General features: G+C 39.2%; 1 protein-coding gene across 1 annotated transcript in view; it reads left to right on the forward strand.

The window, feature by feature from the left end:
• SLC28A3 (solute carrier family 28 member 3) overlaps positions 1-21,224 on the forward strand; it is a gene marked incomplete at its 3' end in the record, with an annotated part of 38,322 nt that overhangs the window by 4,442 nt on the left and 12,656 nt on the right. Inside the window, exons 2-8 of the mRNA XM_042838526.1 lie at positions 1,974-2,075; positions 8,716-8,798; positions 13,310-13,401; positions 14,862-15,051; positions 16,982-17,126; positions 18,591-18,704; positions 20,115-20,192. Of these exons, the coding sequence (XP_042694460.1) occupies positions 1,974-2,075; positions 8,716-8,798; positions 13,310-13,401; positions 14,862-15,051; positions 16,982-17,126; positions 18,591-18,704; positions 20,115-20,192 (804 nt within the window). The remainder of the gene's footprint in view (positions 1-1,973; positions 2,076-8,715; positions 8,799-13,309; positions 13,402-14,861; positions 15,052-16,981; positions 17,127-18,590; positions 18,705-20,114; positions 20,193-21,224) is intronic.

Genomic DNA, 21,224 nt, shown 5'->3' on the forward strand with positions numbered 1-21,224 from the left:
ATATGGTGGGGTTTTTTTGTCACCTGAATATTGCTATTCTGATGAGAAATCTGATAAATTATTTTTCTTCAAGGTCTAGGTTAAAATAAGGTTAAAACAACATGTTTTTCACCAAATAGGATAAGAAAATTTTAAATGGAAAGGAGGAAAGATGATTATTTGCCAATACATTAAAAATGCTCTGTTTCATGGCACCCATTCAAAGACTGTTCTTAGTCTTTTACTAAACCTCTCTGACTTAATCTTGCTATCAATAGTGATTAATCAGTTCCTACTAAATTTGGAATATGCCAGGAACATGGTGTGATCCGTTGAAGTCAGCACTTCTTATGCTTGTAGAAAATAATACATTGCTATCATTCAATGTGCAGATTATTAAGAGTTTCAGCAACAATGTCATCCTCCATATTGCTCATACATTCATATATTTTAATCACTCTAAAAATGAAACTCTTACGTAACCAATGCGGTTGAGAACAGGGTTGTACAAAGCAACTTCTAGAGGTTTTTCCAACACAAATTATTCTGTGCAACTTGTCTGAAGGCAGCAATCAACATACTTTCTGTTTTTCACGTGTTCTTGAGCAAAAATCCTAAGAAATCACTGCCTTTTCTTGCTCTCAGTAACAAGCACTGAAATCTTCAGGGAGAACATCGTCCTTTGTGCTTATTAATTATAGAACTGGATCAGTTCAACTTCACTATTCTATGTAGAATTTCTCATATATTAAATTTAATTCCCATAGTTAAGCATTGCTCTTGCTTTTTTTGAGCTGTAGGGAATGTTCAGTAGAGGCTTTAAGCATGGACTGCGGGACTAGCTATAGGAAATGTATAAGACAGCATAGTCAGAAGACAGACAAGTAACAGAGGCTCTCTTTCAAAAAGAAACATCACTCTTCGAAGGGGATGTAAAGCTACTCTTTTCTTAAGACAGGGAATGGAAATTGTGTATTGGCTTTTGGTTTATTGAGGCCACAGAGACAGCTTCTGTGATGCCTTTCTCTTTTCTCAGTTCTAGCAACACTTTTACTGACACTTCTTCTGTGAAGTTAGACAATCTTTAAGAAGAACACATTACTGTAATGTGTTCTGGGTGCTTTTAAACTCACGTTTCTGCTAAAAGGCAAAATTAATTTATATAGAAGCATTATTCATTTTTGCCTTTATCATAATGCACTATGATTAAGGTTATTTTGTATTGTTCGCCTGAAAACGTTTATTTTCTTAGAAGACTAAATGTAGGTAACATGCTGTTTCTTACCATATTAATGACATGCATCATAGAATAGAACACACTGAAATGTCTGTTTTGTAGGAAAAAAGGGGGGAGGGGGAAAGGAAGAAAAAAAAGAAAAAGAAAGAAGGAAACAAGAAAACTTGGCTTCAAAATAGAAATATGTAGAAATAGTGGAACTTGTTACAAGTGGCAGAAAAGTACAGCCAATTAGCACACACTAATAAAAAGCATACCACAGAGAGTGAGTGTAATAAAGCTAACTACTGCCTTTAAAAACACTCCTGAGTTTTATTCCAGAAGCAATTGAAATACATGTTAAAACATTGTACACATATGCCATGCATGCATTAATAAAAAGCACTGTCTTGAAAAAAAAAAAGACTCTAACAGCCTGGGCCATTAACACCCAAATAAGTCATTTTGTTATAATGGGAAGAATGAACACATCTTTTTTAGTGTGTTAAGCAAGTTCTGAGGCAAAGAGTAGAAAATGCTTCTTTAGGTCAAGAAAACAGCAGACTGACACTGAGTTGTGTTTGTGATCAACACAGCTTTATGTAGAAGTACAAGGACAAGAGTACATGCATTTCGAGTACTGAGTTTTGGGCTCTTCTGTACTAAAGTGAAACATGGAAGCTCAGGAATCATAGAATAAACCAGCTCTCATTTGACATAAGAAAGGGTTTTGCTTTTGATACGAATTGACACCATTTTTGGTCTTCTTGTACCCCAGAATGACAATGAAGACATTGACATCGTAAATAAGGAAGATCTTCAAGACAATTTACAGAGAATCGAGAATTCACAACATGAGAAAAACGTACATACTAATCAGGTATGCTTCTAGCCTTTTTCTTTTGGAAAAAAACCACAGTTTTTAGAAGCCTGATGTAAATTCATTAGCAGCAAATTCCATGTGAGAGGCTGTTATGTCTAAGACAGATATTTGTAAGCTAACAGGGAGGCCAATTTTGTTCTCTGAAATATACTAAGGAAAAAAAAAAAAAAACACAGAAAATTAACAGAACACTTAAGAATAGGATTCTGAAAAATTTAGTTTTCTAGTATCGCCGTAGCTTCATGCAAGATGCAAAACAGGTATCAGAAATGGTGATCAGAGGAAATATTGTTGATAAGGACTTGACACAGAAGTATTTTCTACTGAAAAGTTGAAAACAGAGGACCTGGGAACATTATTTGTGATTAATGCTGTCTTTCAGTCAGATCACAGATATTATCATATATCTATGGATCCAAAACAGGGAAAATTTCAGAAAAAAACACAATCTGGAGGCAACAGCTCTGGCTTGTGACTGACCAAAGAGAGAAAGAAAAGAATAAAGTACAAAAACAATACAAATGATTTCATAAACATAACTATTTTAATTTTTTTTTACTGTCAGTTTGTCTAAATCCACATAGTGAGTAGCTAACTATGAAGGTAGGAATCATTTTTACACAAAACCTTTTTTTTCCAAAAGTGGATATTTTCTAATGTCATCTATTTTCACACCCATACAAAAAATAAAATAAAATAAAATAAAAATAACCCATTGTCTTGAATTCTTGGTAAATACTTTATGTATATATATGTATACATACATTCCTGTTTTGTAATCATGTCTATTTAATAAGTATGATGTAGGATCTGAAACTACATGAAAGAAATAGAGCTTATTTGGTGTTGGATGTTCCTCTCTTTCTTTCAATGAGTTTTGCATATAAACAGAGGGAGAAATTGCCAAAGAAATGACTCTGCTTTCCTCCTGCCTCTCAAAGCTGAAGTGATTCTAAATTTGTAATGATGGAAGGGATCACACACATTATTCTGATACATAGACCTGGAAACTGGGATGTGACATCCTAGGAATGTGGTAGGCAATGTCTGTATCTGCCTCTTCAAAAAGTCATCAAGAAGGAAAGAATGCAAAGAATGGAATAAAAGAACTTTCAGAATTGTTGGAAATTTTAAAACCAAGAGAAGTAGTGGCAGTCAATGAAAGTTTGGTTTCTGTAAGTTACTCTGAAAGTGATACCTTCTATTTATGCAATAGCACTTGAAGAGTGTCTGTCTTCAGACCCACTAACAGACCACATTAAAAATGGGAAGTTTTAGGCACGTGCAGAATGTTGGAAATCATATGAGCCTAAAAATGTACATATTTGATCAGATCCTTGAATCACTGTCCCTGGAAGTGTTCAAGAAACATGGGACATGATTTAGTGATGAACAACATGGTTTAGTGAGGAAATACCTACTAGTGCTAGGTAGATGATTGGATTGGATGATCGTGGAGGTCTTTTCCAACATTGGTGATTCTATGATTCTGTTAATTTCCATGGAAACTACAACAGCTACAAAGTGCACAGTAAATATATTTGATAAAGGAAATGCTAAACTACAAAACACTATTTCTCAACATAGACATCATCATTAGCTATGCATTTTGCCAGTAATGAACAAGAGTCTGCATGCTGTGCTTGTAAATACCTGCAGCAATGGAAGTGAACCACTGTTTAACAACTGCTACAGTGGCATAATTGCTGGGAAAATTGGACACAGCCCATCTTTCATTAGATAATATTTATCTCCAAATTGGAGGGATGTGGATTTGATGGGTGGACCACTCGATGGATAAGAAACTCGTTGAAAGGCCGCAGACAGAGGGTGATCATCAATGGCTCTGTGTCCAGGTGGAGTTCAGTAACGAGCAGCGTCCCCCAGGGGTCTGTGTTGGGACCAGTGCTCTTTAACTGTTTTAATCTTTTTTAATGACATCGATGTCGGAATCGAGTGCACCCTCAGCAAGTTTGCTGACAACACCAAGCTGAGCGGTGCGGTGGAAGGGATGCCATTCAGAGGGACATCAGGAGGTTTGAAAGGTGGGCCCGGGTGAACCTGATGAGGTTCAACACAGCAAAGTGCAAAGTTTTGCACTTGGGCCAAAGGAATCCCAGGCATCCGTACAGACTGGAAGGAGCGGTCCTTGAGAGCAGCCCTGCAGGGAAGGACCTGGGGGTCTTGAGAGATGAAAAACTTAACATGAGCCAGCAGTGTGCCCTTGCAGCTCAGAAAGCAAATGGTATTCTGGGCTCCATCAGAAGAGGGGTGGCCAGGAGGGACAGGGAGGTGATTGTCCCCCTCTCCTCTGCTCTTGTGAGGGCCCATCTGGAATACTGCGTCCAAGTGTGGAGCCCCCAGTACAAAAAAGACAGGGAGCTGTTGGAAAGGGTCCAGAGGAGAGCCACAGAGATGATCAGGGGACTGGAGCAGCTCCCCTATGAAGACAGGCTGAGGGAGCTGGGCTTGTTCAGCCTGGAGAAAAGAAGGCTGCGGGGTGACCTCATTGCAGCCTTTCAGTACCTAAAGGGAGCCTACAGAGGGGAGGGGAATCAACTCTTTGAAAGGGTTGATAAATGCAGGACAAGTGGAAATGGTTTTGAGTTGAGAGAAGGGAGATTTAGGTTGGATGTCAGGGGGAAATTCTTGACAGAGAGAGTGGTGAAGTGTTGGAACAGGCTGCCCAGAGAGGTTGTGGATGCCCTGTTCCTGGAGGTGTTCAAGCCAGATTGGATGGGGCCCTGGACAGCCTGGTCTAGTATTAAATGGAGAGTTTGGTGGCCCTGCATGTGGCAGAGGGGTTGGAGATTCATGATCCTTGAGATCCCTTCCAACCCCGGCCATTCTGTGATCGGCTTGAAGAAATGAAGTCAGAAGATGATAAATCCAGAAGGTATGTTGGGAGTGATACCAACCAAGTGAGTCCAACCAAGATTGGCAACATGCTTCATGATGCTTCAATTGATATGGAGCTTAGCATCATCACAGAAAAGTTGTCTTCTTCTCTGGCCAGACTGTGGAAGTTTGAGCCTTTAGCTTATCTGGGATCACAATGTAGTGATCAGTGTAAATGGTTTGTTTGAGTTCCAGGAAATCCAGAGAGATCACCCCTTTCCTATAACAGAACACAGCGCACATCACTTTACCCACCAAGACCTTGTCTTGAACTTCTTGTGTTGCCACTCCTCCCTCAGGCTGTCATTTGAATGCCAGTTCACTGTAATGACAGGACATCTTGTCACCGATTATGTGATTCTGGAAATTGTCACCTTGTACTGGTCTTATAGCTCCTAACAAACTTGCATACAGTGTTCTTTCTGTTCCTGTGTTCCCACCTGTGAGACCCACCTGGCACAAATTTTGTGGTATTCCAATTCTGCTGCTATAATTTCCAAGGCAGTGAAGCCAATGTTCAGCTCTGTACACAGTTCCCTGATCATTATTCGCTGATTTGTGCAGATGAGTTGGTGGAGACTCTTCATTTTATGGTGTCACAGCTGTGCATGGCTACGTGTAACATGGGTTGTCTTTCACATCTCTAACATCATCGCTGAAATGCACCATCCACTGCCTCACTGAGCTCACATCCACTGTTTGGTCTCCTTAAACATTCAGTAAATGTTGATGAATGCCAGTGGGTGAAATTTTTTCTGTGTGCAGGAATTTAATGACACACCTCTGCTTCATATACACTTCCATGTCAGACACCGTGCTCTGAGTGCTCCTCTGCTACCATCTGTCACATGTGACAGCATGTAACGAAATACTAGCAGGAAGGTTCAGCCTTTACTGCCATACCACCAACATCTGCCTCTGTCATCATGGGCCAACATAGGAAAAATAAACAAAAAGACTTTATTTTCAGAGCAGCCCTCATAAAATCGTAAAATAAAAAAGAAACCAGTTTACCACTGAAACAGTTCAGCTGACAATGTTCAGTCAGTACTTTGTACAAACATGCCTGTAGATATGCATATCTACAGAGATTCATAGACATATTATGTCTTTGTAAGAAAAGAGCTGATATGGTCAATTTGGAGCAAACTAGAACAGCCTTCTGTGCACCTAGAGGCAGAAGCCTATGTCCTTCACATAGGCCTTGGGTTAAACTCAACAAGGACCTCCACCTCCCCAAATCTAGCATTATGTGACCAAACTGAAAAGAAGGAAAGGGTTTGGATCAATTTGCTCTTTCCCTTGTGCACAGAGTTAGGCACAATAAGATCTTTGATTTCAGATTTTCTTCAATACATATTTATGACAATAAGGATTAACATAATATTCTGGATCTGTTGAAGTACATTGCAAACAGTGTTAAAAAGATAGACTGATACTTTTTATAAAAGTAAAAATCACTCAGTTAAAACAAAAAGGTGATATTCTCAAGATAAATACTTGAAAACAATTCTTCCCACCTTTCACTGCCTGGAATCTTTATTGTGCCAGTGTATTTCATGGATTTAAAGAACCACGGTGAGGTTGTGAGTGATCTAGGGGAGCTCCTGGCCTTAGGATGACATGGCAGCATGGGGGAAAGGAACAGGGAGGTACAGTTTGGCCTTGGCCATATGTGAAGCATGTCTGTCAAGGGCAGCGGAGAAGAGAGAAGAGGGATGTCTGGGACATCAGTATCACTTGTAGCCTAGGGAAAGGACACAGTGCCCTAAGGAGAGCACAGTGATCCACAAAATTGGAAGCATAGGTCTTCAACACAGAAGGCAATTCACTCTCGATTTTTTAATTTATAAGGTAGGCCTGAGATTTTTGTCCCTACAAATTCATAACCTTGTGAGAACCTGAAGTTAAGCTCAGAAAAAAATGACACTTCTGTTGCCTCTGCAATCACTGCCCCATAGGGAAGAAGTCAACTTTTGGCAGCTGCTGGGAGGACCACTCCCCACTACCAAAAAATAGCAATTCAGCAGGTGGCGGGATTTGCAATTTATGATTTCATAACAGATAACAAAGAAAGAAAGAAAGAAATCAAGTTTATGGAAATAAACTTGATATAGCTTAGAGCACAAGATTTGCATTGCTTCACAACATCTGCTCTGCTGTGGGATTTGTTGTAGGGGAGCGAATAGCAGTTTCCATGTCTCCTACATGCCATTTTAATCACTGGCTACATGACCATCCTTTGCCAGCTTTGCCCATGAGATTTTCTAGCCAGATGCTAATGGAGAGCTCACCAGAACTGTCAGTAGAATGGCAAGATCCCAGCATGGGCAGAAGAGCCATTCTGAAAGCAGGGTCATGCTTCAGGATATACTCTGATATACAAGAGGCAGCTTGGGGAACAAAGCTGCTATAAATATTTGTGACATAGAAAAGTTGAACTCACTCACAGGCCAGTCCTGTAGGGACATTTCCTCCCTGCAGTATATAGCACACTGCCCAGTACAGGCCAGTACATACCCAGAAAAACAGGTTTGCCATTGTGGGAATTTCCAGATACCGTGGAGCATGTGACCTGTCACGTTGCTCAGGCTGGGTGTTAAAATCCAAGAGGGCAGCTAGGCCATTTAGTTGCTGTGCTGACTTTGGATGCCAAGGAGTCCCAGCAGCAAATATGCCTGGGTGCCAATCCTGCCTTAGTCCCTGCCATGAGCACCAAGGTACATACAGGAGGGATGGGCACCTGGTGGGCCTCTGAGTGGCACTGAGCCAGTTCCAGAGGCATCTGAGAAGCCACATGCCTCCCAGACACCATGAGGATAGCCACCGAGTGTGACAGAGCTGAGTGCATTCTGCAGCATTGGAACAAAGCTCCCTGCCATTTTGGCAGAGAAACAGAAACTAACCAGAACATGCAAGTGCATAAAATGAGATGAAAAGAGGAGCTTCACAGTGTTTCTGATAAAAAATTGCCTTGTTAGACTGCATATATAGTACGAGGTAAAATAAGAAATTTAAAGCGAGCGATGAAGTACAGGAGGAAACATCAGAATTTCTCTGACAAGGGAAGATCCAGGTATGAAACAGAAGGAGATGATTTCATGCTAAGCCCGCTGGCTGTAGTGACATACGCTTCTGGGTGAAGGCAAAGTGTCAGCACAAGCACCTGTTTTTACAAACCACATGAATCCAGCTCCCTGCCCTCCTGTCCACAGGACCAGTGCCAGCCCATGCTCTGCCCACAGGCTGTGCCAGGAGCACAGCACAGCCAGCAGGAAGGGAAAGGTGCATATACTGGATGTGTCCCTGTGGACAAGATCACACTGTGCTCGTAAGTGCTGAGTGAGTTGGTGCGTAGGCAGTTATACAATCCCCACCTGTAACATTTACTGTTTAGTAGGTATGCACAGCTGCTTTATATAAGTGCCTCTTTAGCTCCAGATAACACTGGAAGGTGGTTTTTTTTTCCTTTATCTTCTCTTTCAAAATCATGTGGAAGTCTTGAGAAAGTTTGTAACTCAAAATAGTCATGAGTTGACAGTCACAGACTAACTACCTCATTTGCCTGCTAATAATCACAGTTTTGGTGGCAGACAGGACAACTGTAGCTGTGTACCCAGTGCAGAACAGGGAAGTCTTGTGACTGTTTCAGCCATCTGCCTGGGGGGATCTCTGCTTTTTCATGTTACTTAACAAGTATGCATCCCTCTGACAGTGTTGGTACTGATCTGTTTTCCAGGAGGATGAATTCATCAACATTGAGAGTGATCTGCATGAAAACAAACATGACTCAGCGGGTGATGAGAAACTACGCTTAAAAGGGTAATGTCTTCTGGATGGACAAATAATCCACTCACTTCATAGCAGCCTAAGCAGTCAGCTGCCAGTGTTCCAGCTTCTGGAGCAAGAGCTCGTATCGTTGCTGCCATACCCTTGTGCAGTGCAGACCTTTGTATCACGATTTGAGTAATACAGAAACACATTGTTTTTAAAATCACTTTACCTTTCAGCCAAAATACTTGTGGAATTATAATTATAAAACCTCACAAATTGAGCCAGCAGTGTGTGTTTGTATTCCAGAAAGCCAGTGACATCCTCGGTTCCATCAGAACAGAGGCAGTCAGAAGAAATGAGGTGATTGTCCCCCTCTATTCTGCCCTCGTGGGGCTCCAGCTGTCATACTGCATCCAGTTCTGGAGCCTCCAACACAGGAAAGACGTAGAGCTGTTGGTGAGAGTCCAGAGGAGGGCCACAAAGGTTGTCCAAAGGCTGGAGCACCTCTCCTATGAAGACAGGTTGAGGGAAATGGGCTTGTTCGGCCAGAAAAATAAGAAGCTGTGGGGAGACCTCATTGTGCCCTTCCAATATTTTAAGTGAGATTATAAACAGGAGGGAAATCAAGTTTTTGCAAGGGTAGATGATAACAGGGCAAGGGGGAACAGTTTTAAACTAAAGGAGGGGAGATTTAAATTGGATGTTGGGGAAGTCCTTTTACTGAAAGAGTGGTGAGGTGCTGGAACAGGCTGCCCAGAGAAGCTGTGGATGCCCTGGAAATTACATTTCCAATATTTCTGAAAGGGGCTTTTTAAAAGAAAGGCCTTAAACAGTGAACTCTTGCAGAAAGTCAAAGATTCGACATTGTTCTTCATTTTACATATCTGGTTACCCCACCACAAGTTGAGAGTAGAATAGACAAAAAATATATATATCATTTTGCTTTAGCAGCATTTTTGCCTCTCATGCAGTGTTACTAAGTCTACACAGTAAAAGTACACACTCATAATTATTTGCAGGTTAGTATCCTTATGAGAACTATAAATCTCATGTAAGACATCTAAAAAAGTGAGATAGAAGACTTAAAATAGTAATTTATATCTTAATATTTTTCCACCAGACTGATGCTTTATTTAAAACCTCATAGAAATCATGCTGTAATTTTTCTGCTGACTTACATTTCTCCACCTTAATATACATCATGCCATTTCAGCTTTGAGTCTCTGTTTTTATCAGCTGATTCTAGGTACTGACTTGCTGGATGTTCCAAACAGGAGCTTTTCTAACTCAGACTGAACAACTTGAAATGATCTCATGCCTGAACAAATGGTACAGTTATATATTGTAGCAGTAATTGTGATCATTCATGCTTTTGAGCTGTACATACAGAACTTCCAAGATTTCTTACTGTGATTAGGCTTTCTGATGCCACTGTATCATTAAAATGCTGCTTTAAAGAGCCAGCAACAGTCTCTAGATGTCCTTAAAGTCTTTACATTTTCTCTCATTTCTCTTCTCTGTTCTACAGAGAACATTTCATGGTTAAATATTTTCAGTGTTCTTTACAAAAAAAAGCTGAGATTTGATAGATCAAATGTCAGTGACATGTACCCAACACATATTCCAAAATTATCTAATTACACAATAAGTGTTGGTACATGAACAAGATTAGTAGTGTCTGTCTTCCCTCAGACCCAGGTCCAGAGGCTCATTGGACTGGAGGGAGTTCTGCCCAGATAGGCACTTGGGCAGTGGTAAAGTTCCATATTTGTCACTCATTTTTGTACTCCTACAGAGAGCCAAGAGCTAAGTAGCATTTAATTCACAGGGCCTTATCATTCTCTAGGCTATCTTGTTCTTCCAGCAATATCTGGTATCAGTGAGAGCTCCTTTGCAGACTGGAAACTGAAGAACACTTTGCTCTATTCTAATTATATTCAGGGTATGGCTTGCCCTATACTGTTGGGCAGTGCCATAATGTGATCTAATGTTTTAATTTTATCTGCTTAAAAGGAGTGTTCACAAAGTGTCCCTTAATTTTGAATGCATCATTGATTTCTTTCAAAAAATGGCATCAAACAGTCTGTGATTTGAGACACAAAACCTCTGAAACATCAGATTGTGGATAACAATAAGTGTGAGCACATTCACTCACAGAGCACATGCAGATCAGAACAAGGATTTCTAAGTTGTAAAATGCAAGCAGTAATAGAGTTGATATGCAAAAATGTATTACATTAAAGCTCTCATTTAAGTATGCTTAAAATACATTTGCTTTTTCAACATCTTCAGTTAAGTAAAAGCCGTCAGCAGTGTGCTGCAGTATAAATCAATAGTCTTCAGCAAACAGTGTTTACTTAGCAAGATAACCAAACATCATAAGGGAGACTATTTTCTTCTGCTACTTTTCAGAAACAGAGCTGTATATTTATAACATACATGTTGAAATATTTAAGATATACTGGTATCAAAGTGATAATCACTAAACAGATAAAATAATAAGATAGGAAAGATGTTAGATTAAATAAGAAATTACAAGGAGTTGTAATATTAAGTAGTGATTTAAAATCCCAAAAGACTCATAATACATAGTTCCAAATCAAAGCCATTATTTTTTTCCTTTTTATGTTGGTGGTGGATGAACAATAAATTTGATAAAGTCACTCTGGATTGTTTGTGCATCTGTCTTTCATTTCTCCTTTTATTTCTTCTCTTGTATCTAATCTTGAATCTAATCTCACTGTTGAGACTGAGTGTATAACCTAATTTTCTAACAAGTAAAAGCAAACGACTGTGATCTGTGAGGCAAGAGGAATTCCTAGGAAGAAAAAATAAAAAATAAAAAACAACTGGAATATCAAAAGCAGTCAAGATTTCTCAGAGATCCTGTTACTTTTTGAACTAATGAAGAAGAACGTTCCTTCTCTGCTGTTCTGAGTACAAATGCAGTACGGCAGAAAAGCAGGGTATTCATGCTGAATGTCAGCATGTATCTGACTCCAGATGCATCTGGTTTTTCAACACATACAGTCTGGACAATTAGCAGCTCTAAACATATTGTTGCTTGATAGACTGCAAGGGTGTGAGACATGACTTTACAAGAACATAAACTGTAGCTGTAAATTCCCTTTCAGTTTGAGCAATACTAAGGGGTTTATTTAGCTACAGCTTTTGTAACTAAAATACACCAACATCATCGGCGTATTTCACATCAGAAATCTGTGCAGAATTGTCATCTAAAATGCTGTTTTCCTAAATCTCAGCCTTCCTAGTGAAATCATTTTGTGTTACCACTAGTAAAATGAGAAAAGAACAGACATTAGAAAAACATATTCAGTATTAGAAATCATTTTACCTCCCGTGAACTGAAGAGTCTTAGATGAAACATTGGTGTACAAGGGCTGCTCCCAAAAAGTAATGCTTCCTACTTCTTTATGTTGGCCCACAACATTGCAGGGGGGTGTTGGTGATATGGTAGTAGAGGCTGAACCTTCCCACCAATATTCTGTTACCTTTTGTTGCCACGTGACTGACTGCAGCAGGGAGGCAGTGTGAGAAAATGGCATCTGACAGGGAAGTGCTGATGGAGCAAAGATGTGGAACTGAATTCCTACATACAAAAAAAATCGAAATCACTAGCAGTCAATGATGCTTGCTGTGTACGGAGACCAAACAGTGGATGTGAGCACAGTGAGGCAATGGGTGATGCATTTCAGCGGTGATGACAGTGTTGAGAATAGCCGGATAGCCATGCAGATTTTTACAAGCACAGCACACAGACTTGTTCATCATTGGTTAAATGCATGGATGATGGTGGTGACCATGATGAAAAACAGGGCTTTGTAGCTGAGAATTTGCTCTATCAAAAAGATTTATTGTGCTCTTTGTAGCTGTTGTAGTTTCCATGGAAATAAATGACAGGCATTACTTCCAGAGCGACATAGGTAAGTAACAAATTTTAAAGTCGAGAAGCATTTGTGCACACTATAGTGAGATTTTTGCTTTCTGTTGATTATTTTGCATCCACAAATGCAAAAGTGCAGGTGGAAGCTACAAGTTTTGAGACAAACTCTTACTGTCAAATTTTCCTAGGAAATTCTCCTCTAACGTTGGGCCTTCACAACAATAGCAAAACTGCCACTCTATGTAGCAGTGATAGACTGACTGTACTAACAATCTCTGTGGGTCTAGTAATGGGCACTGAATCTTTATCTAGTTTGCACTAACCTTGTAAACAGAGTTCCTCGCAGAATTAGAGCTGGCAGAACTGGCCTGCTAACTTTGGTCCAACATGTAGATACCTGCTGGACTGGCCTGTTAGATAAACAGCTGGATTTTCCCTTTTAGTTGTCAAAGCAGAGAAACAATCAACAATCTTAGCAGACATCAAAATGATTTTCCTTAGCACTCATGGATCCAAATTCAGATTTTACTCCAGTTAAAAACATTCCAGTAGATAAATTTACTCCAGTAGTCAATTTAAACTGTTAATTCTGTGGAAACTACTTTTTTATTTGCAGCTCAAGTTTCTGTTCTGTTTGTTTTTTATGTTTTCCTAGGCTTTTAGAAAAGAAATATGATAAAGCCTGCATTTTTTGCAAGAAATATAGAACCAGAATTAAGTATGTGATGTGCAGAATTTTAATAACAGGTACAGTATTTTACACCCAGTGTTGGTGAACCTTTATTTATTTACCTGTATGAGGTTGTAAACTGTGCTTGTCTTACATCTGACACACACAAAGAAGCTCTAACAGCTACTCCTGACTCCCTTAAAAATGCATTTGAAATGAGGTTAAAATGAACTTAGTCCTAGGGAAAGCTCTAAAGTGCAAACCTTCGCTCATTTCCAAACATAACAAGAGCACAGGCCTTGCTACAGTGCTCCTTCAGTATGTTTTATCTTTGACTATCTATTACTTAGGGCATAGGGGTTAGTTATTCTCTGTGTCTAATCAATTTCTAGCCCAGTCCATGTGGCTTGCAATTAAATTACAATGTCAGAAACATGCTCAAAACCATGAAATCACCCAGAAAGAATCATGGACTAACCTGGATGAGACTTACCTCCGCAGGAAATGAAAGTTTTTTGTTCTGACCTATGTCATGCAATAGCAACAGCAAATGTTTTCTATAGAAAATATTCTGATGTATGTCAGCATGCACTGCAAAGTAATTCAAATATTCTTGCTTGTTGCTTTCCTAGTTATCCAGTAGATTGGTTTGTTTCCACTTCACCAAGTTTCTATTAGAGATCTTTCTTTCTACTTGAACGCTTACTGAGAACATGTAGACCTACAACATGTCTATGAGATAAGCATCAGCATAATATAAAGTGGGTATAAGAGAGACTATTGCATAGTGAATATCCTGTCCTCCTAGCATCAGCTCATCTTTGTAATAGTGTAAGTGCATCTTGGCTCAAGAAAGGAGGTGAGGTCTAAGATTGTCAGGGATTTACATGTTAATTCTGTGAAAAACAGCTTGCCTAACAAAAATCAGTAGTTCTTTCTTACTTGCCGTAGACAAAATTAGGTTATTATTTAAAAGCATTGAAAATTTCATTAGCAATGAAAGTACCAAATGACAGATTATTTCATTGCTACTTTATGAAATAGATAAACTACTTTTAAGTTTTCCAATTATTTCAGAGGCCCATCAAATCAGAAAATTGGCAAATGTTTCTACACATTTGTTCTGATCTTATTGGATAAACTCACCCTCTTGCGAAAGAAAGATCGATTTTTCTTAATTCACTGTTTTTAATATAGGATAAAGCATTTGTGCAGATGGTTTTATTTTCTCAAGTGATGAATATATTTGATATGAATTTGACTTGGTGAAAGCATACATATTCTGCTTCCACATAAGAAAGCCAAGAACAATTCCACCATTTCCAGCAGTACATTTTATATCAATGAGCATAAGTAACAATATCCGTGAAAGCAGAATTTCTCAGTATCTAAAATAAGAGTCAGAAAAGCACTCAAAGCACTCAAAGCTAAGCTCAGACCCGACTTTAGCCCATGCTCTTATCACTGAATTTAATATTTGATTCTCTCTATAAAGAGACAAGACATAACTGACATGTATAATTTTGTTTCTTGGCAGCTTATTTGGCAGCAGTTACTGCAGCCTGCAGCTTGAATTTTCAGAGAGCCTTGCCACTCTTCATCATTACTGTCCTAGCCATCTTCCTCATCTGCTGGGATTTTTTAGTAGCGAAGTATGAAGAGAGAATTGCAGCATTTTTTTCCCCTGGAGAAAGATATTTGGAGAAACAGTGGTTTTGGCTAAAATGGTAAATATGAACAACTACTTACAAAAGAATAAAGTGTTAGTTTACTTTTACGGCTTTTTTTAAGCTTAAGGACCATAAACAAAGAAAGATAGATTAATCATAAAAAGTAAAACATTATTAGATAGTATACACAGACTAATAAATTACTTCCAGTTAAGACATGTTAGAAACATCCTTAACATCACAATGCAAAAGCTAGGTATAAAAATCTTAGCAGAAAGAGTAAAAAAGTCTTCAAATTGAAGTATGTCGGGTTTGTTGCTGTGGAAGCATATGTCCAGAGAAGTTCAGGGATGCCATAGCCTTCTGTATTCATTCTACAAGCCAGAAATGCCATTGTTAGCTGCTCAGAGAACTGTGAATTTTGTGAAAAACAACAACAAAAATCACCTTAATTCTAACTTTAGTAGACTATTAAATACTGAAATGTGTTATTGAAGCACTACTTGTTCACATACCCCCACAGAAATGAGCTAAGAGCTTTTCTGATTTAATCTTCAAAAGTCAAATCATAGCAGCCACATTTGATGTTGTAATAACATCATACAATCTTATTTGGAGTGGTAAACATTTATCTGGTAGATAACCTGCAGATACTTACATATGGAAGATTTTTATTCCAAATACTTCTTAACAACTATCAGGAGTATTTAACTTATTCCTGGGAAAACGAGGGATGAAAGGAGGCAGACTGAGTTTCCAAAGACCAAGTGAAATGTCTTCAAAATAAAAAAAAATTGTGCAATATCCTTCATTCTCGGCTGCATCACCTTGTCTCAGAGGGAGACAGAGCTGTAAGAAGGAATCACTGCAGGTTCGCAAAATAATGATGAATTAGTCTTTTTCTTAAGATTTTTAATTGGTTTGCCCCAGGAGAATAAATTTCAAATAAAAATGCTACAAAGATTTTGGTCCTTTTTCTCTTGAGTCACATCAGGGAGCAGCTGCACCCGAAAACCTATGTTAGGCAATTTGGCAGGGGAAGGAACAAAAAGCACTGGAGAGTCTTGGTGGGTAGATGGAACAACTCAGAGGCAGTAAATGCTGAATTAGGCAGGCTGCAATCTTTAAACAGCATGTTCCAGGTTAAGTGGTTAACTGTGGATCACAGATCACCAAGAGAAAGAAAGTCTCTCACGTGCAGAAGGTGCTATTCAGCATTGCAGGAGACAATTTTGTGAAGCTAGCCTGTAGTACTTGTGTTTTAGGTCAAAAAAAGAAGTTTACATAGGTAAATTTATTTAAATACCACTCCAATCAGTGGAACAGCAGTTGGACATAATCAATATGAAATAAATTGAACTGTGTTTAGTTTTCCCCTCTGTAAGCTATATGCTGTATTCCCCTATCTTTCAGACTGTTGTTAGGATAGATGCCCTAATATGGAAACTGTGCATAGCTCTTTGTTAGTGGAGATTGATGGATACGTTGCTTTTGTCATGTAATTGCTGTGACTAAAAGTTGTTTTTCTAAACAGGCTACAGTCAGTTGGAAAGAAGTAAGCGGTTTGCAGCCTGCTCTTTAATGCTATGTATTTTCTGTGCACAAGGCAGTTTGAAATGAAGCTCCGACCCAGATCCAACAAATTAGTCAATGGGGAAGACATAAAGGAAAAAGAGAATGGAGTAGGAAAGGAGGACATATTTTCACATTTCACTTAGTAGAAACAATGCCTCGTCACTTGTATTTTACTGAGTGTTCGTCACTCCTCTGGGAGCACAGGTGCAAGACACTTATGGTTGACACCGAGGGGTGTAGCAGTGAGAGCAGCGCTAAGACAGGTTCCTGCTTTTGTACAACTAAATGTTTCAGCTTAATACTTGTGTTCAGAGATCTTTTTCACAGAGAAGTAAATGTCAGGGACAGATAGGAGGGAAGGAATCTCTGAACTCCTCCACAATGTCATGCCTGACACTTTTTTATCTTGCAGGGTAGTGTGTGCAGTTGTTATTGTAGCTATCATTTTCTGGCTCATCTTTGACACAGCAAGACAAGGACCCCACCAGCTGATCTCCTTTGGTGGGCTTGTGATGTATATTCTCTTGATGTTTATATTCTCCAAATATCCAACAAGAGTGAGTATTTAATCTATTTTGGATCTTTCTTATTTTAAGTTTAATGTCTCAAAAACTGTTTCCCTGTTTAGGGCTAAGTTCAGTAACAGTAAAAGAAAACTCATTAAAACCAGAATTTAAGCTTGTCAGAGTACAGTGATGTGTTTCACTTTGGAGGAAAGCCATTTTGCTCTGACATCTTGGGAAACATTCATGGGGCTGTATGAGCAACTGTCTCTTAATTGTTCGGGAGGCCATTTCCTGTCCTTTGTAACAGCAGAGCTGTGGGTGGGAACGCGTTTGCTTCCAGAGCGTGAATGCAAGCCTGAGCAGGTTGCTCTTTGCCTCTCATCCACAGCAGGCTTACCACAGCTTCCAGAATGTCGGGTTATAGTGACAGTGTACATTCTTGTCATGTTAAAGCACATTGCATGAACTGGAGCTCTTGTACTCTCATCAATTTTATTTCCATTGCAAATGCCAAGCTCAGTCCCGCAGATTTCACTAACAAATTGTTACAGGCTCCCTGATGCCACTTACGTTAATTTTCCAACTGAGATTTCCACCATAATTCTCTGCACCACTGTGATATCACAAAAGCCATGGCAACTCCCACCTCAGCTTCCAAAAAACTTTGTGCTGTCCAACGGGTCCTGGTTACACTTAATTGGTTCATATTATTAAAATGCCAACTGAATGAATTAACAAGAGCCATCTCAGCAATTTGTCTTGTTAATTATCAGATGCAGTTTTCATGAAATAAAATGAAGTTTTCCTGAGGCAGCAGAGCAGAAATCTGTGTGTGTAGCAAAGAGGGGCCATTCAAATACAGACATGGCTTTTCCTGTGGCTGACTGTGTCGCATGACTAGCAATAGCTAGCACTAAGTAGCTCCCAAGTATATGGAGAAGACAAATATACAGCTGCAATTACTCAAACATATGATAAAGTCTGTGTAGAAATTTTTTTTTTTAATTAAAAAATCACCTTAGTTATTTCTTTTTGGATGATGATTCCAGTTTAAAAAAAAAAAGGGAAAAAAAGAAACAACAACAACAACAAAAAAAAAAACATGGAGAGGGAGGGAGGGATGGAGGAGGATAAAGAAAGAGAGAGACAGGAAGAACCCTGTCAAAGTATCACTTGTCTGCTGCCATCATGTCTGTTTATTTCAACTTTAAACTATAACACAGGAAGAACTGTCTCTCCTTTTGTTATTACTTGCTTGCTTGCAATCTGTGTTGGTGAAATGGGCATGTTCACACTTATATAACCAGATTTTCAGCACTTAGATAGAGATAGTCACACCCCAAAGTTCTCCCATTAGGAGCGACTTATGCTCTGAGACCCTTGCTTTGGCAGCTGCTGCTACCCTGCAGGCTAGCCAAACAATCCATTAAGCACTATATTAAGAAACATCTGAACTATATTGTTACATATTAAACAACAAGAAGTTTCACCATTTTTACTTTCCTGTCCATCTAGGTTGCTTGGAGACCAGTGTTTTCAGGAATAGTAATGCAGTTTATTCTTGGGGTTCTTATCCTGAGGACAAAACTGGGGTTTGATGTATTTAACTGGCTAGGCATTCAGATCCAGGTAAGCTACTGAACATAACTGTTTATTTCTTATGTCATTTTCTGTTTTGAGGCTCTTACCTAACAGTCAGGCAGTGCAACAATCTATTTGCCCCTAGATGTTTTTCCCTCATGAGGAAAACTGAGTTCTGAATAGTAACTGACAACCTACATTCAGTCTTCTCTTCTGTCTAACCTAGATACCACAAGACCACGTGCAACAGGTTGATAAATACTGACCAGAGTTTGTTGTCTTGTCTTTACCTTCCTTGGGATAAAATCATATCTTGCAACCCTCCAAATGCAAAACTGCTTTTATCCTAGTTCCCTCATGGGAATACTAACACTTGGTCCAACACCAAAATATCCCTCTAAAAATCTTGACATGCTGAAAAGCTTTGAGATTTAGCAAGCCTGAAAAACCACTATCTTCAGAACAGTTGTAGTTCCAGGGGCTTGTAAGACTTATCACAACATATAAGAAAGTAAGGAACAAGTAGAAGAATCCACCTCTGGGACAAAGCAAACCAGGTCACTGCAAACAGTAAGAGATCTCTAGAGGGGGACAGGATTGTAGGTATCTGTAAAGGTAGTCTGCAGACACAAAGGTTTTTAATAAGCTCGCTGTTGCAAAGTACTAAATAAGAAAAATCCAAAAATCAGACTAGAGAGTACTCACTGAAGGACATTCAGACTTTTCATCACGGAGTTACTATTTATGCATCAGTTCTTCACAGTACAGATAATTAAGTGCCTTTAAAGTAAGACAGGGCAGAATGTACTCTCTGCACAGGAGTGGAGGCACACATCTGACGTCTGTTTGCTGCTACCCTGCAAGCAACAGAAGTTACCTGGGTTTTGTCATTGGATTCTCAGCCTTCCCTTTCAGTTCCCACTGAAGCACATCTAGTGCCCCCTCTCATTAGCTCCATGTGGCTTATGGCCACTGTCATTGTAACTAGCCATTTACATCTCTATTTTACATTTTATCAGTGATAGCACATGTTGGTGTCAGGAATATAAGAATGAACCACAATACCAGAATTAAAAAGTAAAATCTTCTTTTATGTCAGCTTTTGACTGTTCTTTTTACAACTGACTACCTCAACCATCAAATCTCCCTTTCAAACAGTATCATTTATTGTACGTATTTACATTGAGAGTGTAGAATACCACAGTATCAGGATTAAAAAATACATTCTCCTCTTAGTAAAGCAGGAAAACTTGTCCTGTGCTGTTCATTTACACAGTTGGAAATAGTATGCACTTGTGGCAGAACATAGCAGAAACCCCTAACTGATGCAGCTCAGTTAAGCCTTTACCCATAAATAGCATAGCACAAGAAAATTGCTGCAACAAATCTAGCAGTATTGCTATGCTTTTTGTTGATGACACACAGCCTATTACTAATTTCATTTTATTCTGTCTGTAGACTTTTCTGGAGTACTCTGACACAGGTGCTAAGTTTGTCTTCGGTGAAAAATACACAGATCATTTCTTTGCTTTTAAGGTAAGGTAGCTTTTATAAGTACAGTATGGGAAGTTAGGTCGCAGAAAGGAACAGAATGTTTGGGAAATATATGCATTATATGTCTTACTATAAGAGTGTAGTAACCTGAGAGATCAGCTAAGAGGCAAACGCTTCCATATTTTATTCTGCATATAAGATCTGGGAGTCTCATATATAATGGACTGTAGTTAGAGATGATGTAGTAATGGCTTTAAATTAAAACAGTGTAGATTCCTGTTAGATGTAAGGGAAAAATTCTTTACTAAGAGCATGGCAAGGCACAGGCTGCTCAGAGAGTATGTGAATGCCCTATCCATAGGGAGGTCAGGTTGGATAGGGCCCTGGGCAGTCTAATCTGGTGAAAGATCATCTCCTGCCTACCTTCCTCATGTCTGCACAAGGTTCTGTACTGTGCTGTACTGTCATATCCTGAATTGCTGTATAGACCACTAAGTGACAGACATTGCCTATTTAGAAGTGGAAAGCCTAGGCGTATTTTCATACCAAGGAAAATCTGCCCATGCAGAAGCAGGGAATACTGCAGGATTCACGTCTGCCAATAGCGTGATCCCCAGATTCTCCATCTCTCCCTTAGAATTTGTTGGGAAAATGCTGAAATACAGCTAAAGTGCACTCTGCTCCGTTACATGTGTCAGTGTTCTGCCTGGCTTTGTTACCATACATAGTTCCTGCCATGGCACGTGCTTAGTTTGGAATCAAGAGCATTTGTATGTTCAAAATAACAACACAACAAAAACACACTAAGTGTATCAGGATTCTGATAGGGGCCATTTCTCTGTCTAGCACTCTAGACATCTAATTATGGATTTACACACCTTTTATCTTCTTTCTTACCTGGAGATATCAAAGCAGGATATTCTTACATTTTTCACAATGAGCTCTATCACTTATAAAAGTAATTAAAAATGTTTTTACTACAAATATTCATAACAATTTGGGGGGGGGGGGGGGGGGGGGGGGGAAAAGAGGGCAACTGGGAGGGAATTTTAAAAACAATATAAAAATATTTTT

The sequence above is a fragment of the Centrocercus urophasianus genome, unplaced genomic scaffold (assembly GCF_019232065.1).
Source record: "Centrocercus urophasianus isolate 14NV4802_14NV808 unplaced genomic scaffold, USGS_Curo_1.0 seq_823, whole genome shotgun sequence".
Taxonomy (NCBI): Eukaryota; Metazoa; Chordata; class Aves; order Galliformes; family Phasianidae; genus Centrocercus; species Centrocercus urophasianus.